Below are 7,240 nucleotides of genomic sequence, written 5' to 3' on the forward strand. Positions count from 1 at the left end.
ACAATTTCTTACCTATAAAAAATGAAATCATTATTAATAAGCATTAGTCAATTCCTAAATTAATTTCAAATTCACATCAACAAATAAGCTACGTGCCAAACTCTCCTAACAACCACATTACACTATATATACAATGTTTTTTTTTTTTTTTTTTACAAAACTATATATAATGCTATTAATCATTAATTAAATCCCTTACCCCTATCAATATTAATTTTTGGGAATCCCTTTGCTTATGAAAAAAAATCATTAGAGCAACAATGCCAAGACAATGTTCCCTTCCACATACTATTCATGTATCTTTCCATGTTGACGCACACAATACAAATTTGCACACGTACCTTTAAAATGTGGCGGGCTAATGAAATTTTACCAATTCTATATATGAGGAGGGTAAAAAAAAAATATAATCTTTTCAAGACATTATCTTCTATATATGTGCATTTTATATAAATTTAGTGCGACATAAAAAATTGAAATGATAAAAAAGAATGTGATAACAATGATGATATGATTTCTCTTCTATATATAGTGATCATGATACCATTTCACTCAACACACACACACAAATTCAAACAATTTGCAAGACCTAATAAAGTCCAATTTTTTTCTACTACAACCCTATGCTGACTAAAGACAACCCACCAATTATGGTGTCAAGAATTGGTATCATAGGTGCTGGAGTGAGTGGTTTAGCCGTAGCAAAACAACTATCACACTACAACCCTATTGTTTTTGAAGCCACTGATTCAATTGGTGGTGTTTGGAGACATTGTTCCTATAGGTGTACTAAGCTTCAATCACAAACATGGAATTATGAATTTAGTGATTTCCCTTGGCCTGAAAGAGAAAGTAAAGATTACCCTTCTCACGCTGAGATTTTGGAATACTTGCATCTTTATGCCGTTTATTTTGATTTGTTCAAGTATGTTAAGTTCAACACCAAAGTGGTTGAAATCAAGTTTGTCCGGGACAAAGAAGGTTTTGATTTTGGACGCCTACCTGGTGACCATGGAAATCCTTTGCCTGAACGTCCGGTATGGGAGCTTTCTGTTCAGACTAATGAATCAGACGCCATTCAGGTCTTTATTCACTTTTTAACTCATAATCTAGCTATAAAGTCATGACCTATAATATTGTTAAAAAAAATTAAATGAGATGAAAATTGGAGACAAAAAAGTTGAATGTAAAAGAGTAAACGTGATAACTTAATATAATTGATGAAGTCTATGAAAGAACAAGATAAGTTAATATAAAAGAGTAAACAAGCATATTAAACAATTGGTATTGTTTGTCCCTTTTCAGGTGTCCTTCCTTGTTTCTCTTATAGAAACATAATACATGCAAAGGGTAAAAATTGGCAACAAATTGAAGTAAAAAAAATAAAATCTTATTATAGGGGAATATTATGCAAGAAATGGAGAAATGCATATTATCCTAACAACAGCATAGCCTTTAATTTAGTTTACATGTTGATAATATTTTTTAATGATTTTATTGATAAACCTAATTATTTTACTATCAACTTGATTTTCAGAAGTACTACTTCGAGTTTGTAGTGGTTTGCACTGGAAAATATGGAGACATACCATTGATGCCAACATTTCCATGCAACAAGGGACCTGAGGTGTTCAAGGGTAAGGTTTTGCATAGCATTGATTATTGTAAACTTGATAAAGAAGCTACTAGTGACCTTGTTAAGGGAAAGAAGGTTGTGGTTGTGGGTTACAAAAAATCAGCTATTGATTTAGCCATGGAGTGTGTACAGGCAAACCAAGGTAACAATTTTCACTATGATTTTTTTTATTCTATTATATGTGTTTAATGTGTACACAAGGATTTAATTCATATGTACTACTATTATTGTACCACTATGTTAAAATATTTAGACAAATACCTCGGTATTAAAATATAGTTAAATATTATTTCAAAAAAAATATAGTTAAATATTCTCATCAACTCTTCGTATAATGAAGTATTGTACGCAGAGTGATGAGACTAAGAAGAAGAAAAAAAATAATTAGATACATTTATAAAAAATAATCATATTGTGAATTTTTACCAAATTAACATCTGCCCAATTACTTTCATTGTGAAATATCAAATATCATAATGACAATGTTGCTTTAAACTTGTTATGAAGGACCTGAAGGGCAACCATGCACAATGATCATAAGGAGTTTGCATTGGACACTTCCACATTATAGGATGTGGGGAGTACCATTTTTCATGTTCTACGCAACAAGATCTGCACAGTTCCTTCACCATACACCAAACCAGGGTTTACTTAAAAGCCTTTTATGCCTCCTATTATCTCCAATGGTATATATGTATATATGCTCTTATTTAATTGAATTATTTGTTAAATGTATGCTTTTACTCTTTTTAGAAAAAAATTACTTTTTTAAGGATAGAAAAAGTTAACTTAATAACACAAGTAAATTTAGTCAAGAGTAAATTAGTGATGTACAAATATAGTATTCGGAGAGTATGTAACATGATTTTATGTTAAAACAAAAGATGAACCTAGTTCGATCGTAGGAGTCAATTCATTTGAAAGACAGTTCAAACAGGAGAGAAAAAAAACTAAATATTGTATTGCTTCTGACTCGATGATTAGTTGTAAAATGAGCTCAAAAGGTTAATCAGTAGTGATACTTTGAGCCGTCTAATGGGATCTGTGATCCAAACTACTACGGTTAATAAAATATAAAAAAAAAAAATAGTGACGTATTTTGTTAATTATTGTCTTTATGCTTGGCTAAAAAAATTCTTCTACAAAAGTTTCTTTTGACTTTTTTTTTAAATAAAAATTATTTATAGTTATTTTTTTTTCTTTTAGTAGTTAGAAAGTTTTGCTAATTGATTATTAATTTTTTTTTTAATTGATGACTTTTAACAGAGGCTTGTGATTTCAAAGTTCATAGAGTCCTACTTACTGTGGAAACTTCCATTAGAGAAGTATGGGTTGAAACCAGAACACCCTTTTCAGGAAGATTTTGCATCTTGTCAAATAGCTATAACACCAGAGAGTTTTTTCAATGAGGCTGATAAGGGAAAAGTAATCTTCAAGAGAGCATCAAAGTGGTGGTTTTGGAATGGAGGAATTGAATTTGATGACAACACTAAAATTGATGCTGATGTTGTTCTTCTTGCAACTGGTTATGATGGGAAAAAGAAGCTCAAAACCATTTTGCCAGAGCCTTTTTCTAGCTTGTTGGAATACCCTACTGGTATCATGCCATTGTACAGGTAAACACAAATTTTAATTTTGAAAGAAAGTATGACTTCCCTCCAATCAATATACTCAATCTAAACATTGATACATATATATAACTAAAAAAAATAATTGATATTTTTTTAGTCAATATCAAGTTGATATATTTGTATCTTACTATAATAAATAATTATCAATAATTTCCAAAATTAAATGACTTTTTTTTAAATAGAGAAAATTAATATTAGTAGAAGTGTCACTAATGATCATTTTACGATGGACCCATACAAGTTATGGGCATATAAAGACAATTGATTCAAAAGTTATGAGTTGTCACCACTTCCATGCCCCTCCATTCAACATACTCAGCAAAACACTAACTCATAATTACATAAACTAATAATTGAGAAGAGACTATTATACTCCTTCTAAATTTAGGATGTATTAGATAGAGCTGTCAAAATGTGCCGGACCGATCGGGCCGGACCCTCGACCCACTATTTTAGTACAGTCCGGACCGTAAAAAAGCATGAAAAAAGTGATCCTATCTTTTTGGGTCAGGCCACCAGGCCTATATTTTTCAAGGGTTGGGTCGGGCCAGCCAGTTAGGCTTGCGGGCTTGCCCATTAAAAATACTAAAAACTATTAATATTATTTTGCATGCATGGATGTTTTCTATGATATTTATCTTTTATGGATATTGATTTAATATATGTTTTTGTGGTATTCATACTCTCTACTTTTGTATGGATATTTTTGTGGTATAAATCTATTATGAATATTGATTTAATAGATGTTTTACAAAAAAATATGTTTATATGTCACCCAACTAAGTTTATGAAGACATGTGATTTATTTGATGAATAATAATTTGTGATATGTTTCTAAAAAAAATAATGTGATATGTAACTTTATTTTTCTTAGCATCACTTTTAGGGGTGGGAATGAGCCGGGCCGAGCCGGGCTTTGCATAAATAGGCTAGGCCTAGTTGAAAAAACTAAGGCCTAAGCCTTGGCCTTATACCTATCAAAGGCTTTATTTTAAGTCTGGCCTGGCCTTTTTAAAAGCCTGGCTTGGCCTATTAGCCTGTCTAAAAGCCTAGTTTGTGTAACAAATTTCAAGCAGAGTTTGTTCATCAATTTTTTTTCCTTTCAATTTGTGCAATGTACTTACTATAGAGATAAATATTAATTAGATACAAATTAAACTAATAAAACACAACTGTAAAATTTATAGATGGATAGAAACTCAAGAATAATCATGTCTGATAACAATAAGGATTTCAAACTTAGTCTAATAACCATACTTGACCTTAGGCATATCAGTAGCAAACCTTAACAATTCACACAAATCAAATAACCATATTAGTAATTCTTTTTGATATATATATATATATATATATATATATATATATATATAAAATAAATTTGGAAAAATGTAATATACTCATATACGGGCTGACCTGATAGGCTTGATAGGCTTTTTTATAAGCCTAAGCCCGGCTTAATTAAATTAATAGGCTTTTTAGAAAGCTCAAGCTTGACTCATTTATTAAACGAGCTAGGCTGAGCCGGGCTTTTAGTAGGCCGAGCCATAGGCCCCTGACGGGCGGCCTGGCCTATTCCCACCCCTAATCACTTTTTAAAAAAATGTAAAATAATACATTTTGAAATAAGGGTTGGGCCGGCCCGTCGCGTTGTATAGCCCACTACTAATTGGGCTTATAAATAAAGTGGGCCGACCCCCTTCAACCCATTTATATGTGATGTTCCACCGGGTCAGGGCGGGTTAGGTCGAGCCGGTCCATTTGACAACTCTAGTTTTAGAGTCATATATTGCTATGATTCTTAGTATGTTCAATGTACATCCACTATTATAGTCTATAAGATTATTATAGAAAAATAATCTTGACCCAAAAATAAAAGGTTAGATATGTTTTTGGTCCCTATAAAATTGAGAACTTCTAAGTCCTTACTAAATTTTAATAGCATTTTTAGTCAACACAATAAATTTACATGCAATTTTAGTCCCTCCTAAAATTAAGTTTGTTTAATTATCCTTAAACTCTTAAATTTTTAAACAATTTTTAGTAGACACATTTAGAACAATATAAAAGGTTCATTTACTAGAATTTAGAATTTTTTAACATGAGATGAACTAAATATGAATTTGTTTAAACGAAAAAGTTTAAGATAAAAGTAACAAAAATCTAGATGTAAAAATCAAATTTTGAGCTAATTTTTTGCAGAGAAACTTTTAGTAATGATCTTAACACATCTACGAAAAATTGTTTAAACACATAAGAGTTTAAGCATAGCTAAACAAGTTTGAATTTAGAAGGAACTAGAACTAAGTGGAATTTTTTTTATAAAGACTAAAATAACTATTAAAATTATGTAAGGACTAAACTTAAAATATTTCAATTTTATAGCCATCAGAAACATATTTATCCAAAAAAAAAAATATAAAAAAATAATCATTTTCAGATGAAAATATAGGACAAAAACACACGAAACTCTATGATTGATCACTTTTTCACTTTTCCATCATGTTTAGAATGATTGTTTGTCCACTCAATTAACAATTGACACAGTGAGATTCATATATTACATACAAGATTTCCTTTATACAAAATTGCTCTTTTGATTTGATTAGTAGATGTTAGGTTAACATATTAATAAACAAAGTTATTATTATTGTAACAAAATAATGAACTTTTTGATAATCTAAAGCAATATATATTTTTTTTAACTCTTTCATCTAAGTCAGTCCAATTGAGCTATCAAACCCCAAAATCAACAGATAATTTGACAAAAATAAATGATTCAAACATAAATGATAAAATAATATTTAGGTACTAACTTATAAGAGAGAATTTTATTTCTAACCAAGTTTCATTTTTTTAATTTCTCCATAGTTGAGAGTGAATAGTCAAGCTATGATTTATTTGTGACAGGGGAACTGTTCATCCATTGATTCCAAACATGGCCTTTGTGGGTTATGTTGAGAGTGTTTCAAATCTTTACACATCGGAGATACGTTCCATGTGGCTTGCTGGTCTATTAGATAACAAATTTAAGCTTCCAAGTGCTGAGAAAATGCTCTCACAAACCATTAAGGACATGGAAGCAATGAAAAAATCTACAAGGTTTTATACAAGGAACTGCATCACAACTTTTGGCATCAACCATAATGATGAAATTTGTGAAGATTTGGGTTGGCATACTTGGAGGAAGAAGAACTTGATTAAGGAGGCATTTACTCCTTACACTGCTGCTGACTATAAGAAGGAAGATTGAGTTTTTTATTTGGTTCATAACCAAATGCTATTTAATAAAATGTTTTTGTGTAAGACATTATAACTGTTGTGTGCTTGGTACTCCTTTAAGACTAGAATGAATAATTGATGGACTAGTTTTTCATAAAAGAATTCTTACCCCTCAATTTTTCACCACATTATTTAAGGGATCAGCAAGATAACTTTAGGTATGAAAAATGTGTGAGATCCTATGTTCAACCACTCTTCGTTATTATGTCTTTTGGTAGTAGTTAAAACAATTTACATGTTATGTAATGTAATGTTGTTGAGTTTAATCATAAAGAGTTATTGAAGCTTGTGATTTCAATAAGCATATCTTCAGTGACATTGATTATAATGTACAATTATTTTTCCAATTGAAACTATATACATGATAGTGAGATTTATTTTTTTATGAATTTAGATAGATAGTGATATCTGTGCCTATGTATTGAATTAGACGAGCAATAAGTCATATATTACTATTCAAAAGGGGTGCAGAAGAACATTTTGAATAGGCAGGTAGCAATGTGCAGGTTAGCCCATGTTAAGAATCAACATTAGTCAACTGTGTATTTACTAGTGTTTATTAGTTTTTAATATTGTAATTAATCATATTTAATACGTTACCAATTGTATACACAAGCATATGAATATAAATAAACATTCAGTGTGGTCATGTAAGACACACAACCATTATACAATCTCAATATGGTATCAGTAG

The 7,240-nt window shown here is 30.4% G+C and overlaps 1 protein-coding gene across 1 annotated transcript; it reads left to right on the forward strand.

Moving 5' to 3' along the window:
* Window positions 1–555: 555 nt before the first annotated feature.
* Window positions 556–6,844, forward strand: LOC146946190 (putative flavin-containing monooxygenase 1). Its single transcript, XM_085744348.1, has 5 exons — window positions 556–1,082; window positions 1,538–1,778; window positions 2,144–2,322; window positions 2,903–3,252; window positions 6,175–6,844. Exons 1-5 carry the CDS (start codon window positions 624–626, stop codon window positions 6,515–6,517), a joined length of 1,572 nt encoding a protein of 523 aa, XP_085600474.1. The 5' UTR covers window positions 556–623; the 3' UTR covers window positions 6,518–6,844.
* The last annotated feature ends 396 nt before the right edge of the window (window positions 6,845–7,240 follow it).

This window comes from Medicago sativa, chromosome 2 (genome assembly GCF_051527215.1).
Source record: "Medicago sativa cultivar Bolivia chromosome 2, Bolivia_mono, whole genome shotgun sequence".
Classification (NCBI taxonomy): domain Eukaryota; kingdom Viridiplantae; phylum Streptophyta; class Magnoliopsida; order Fabales; family Fabaceae; genus Medicago; species Medicago sativa.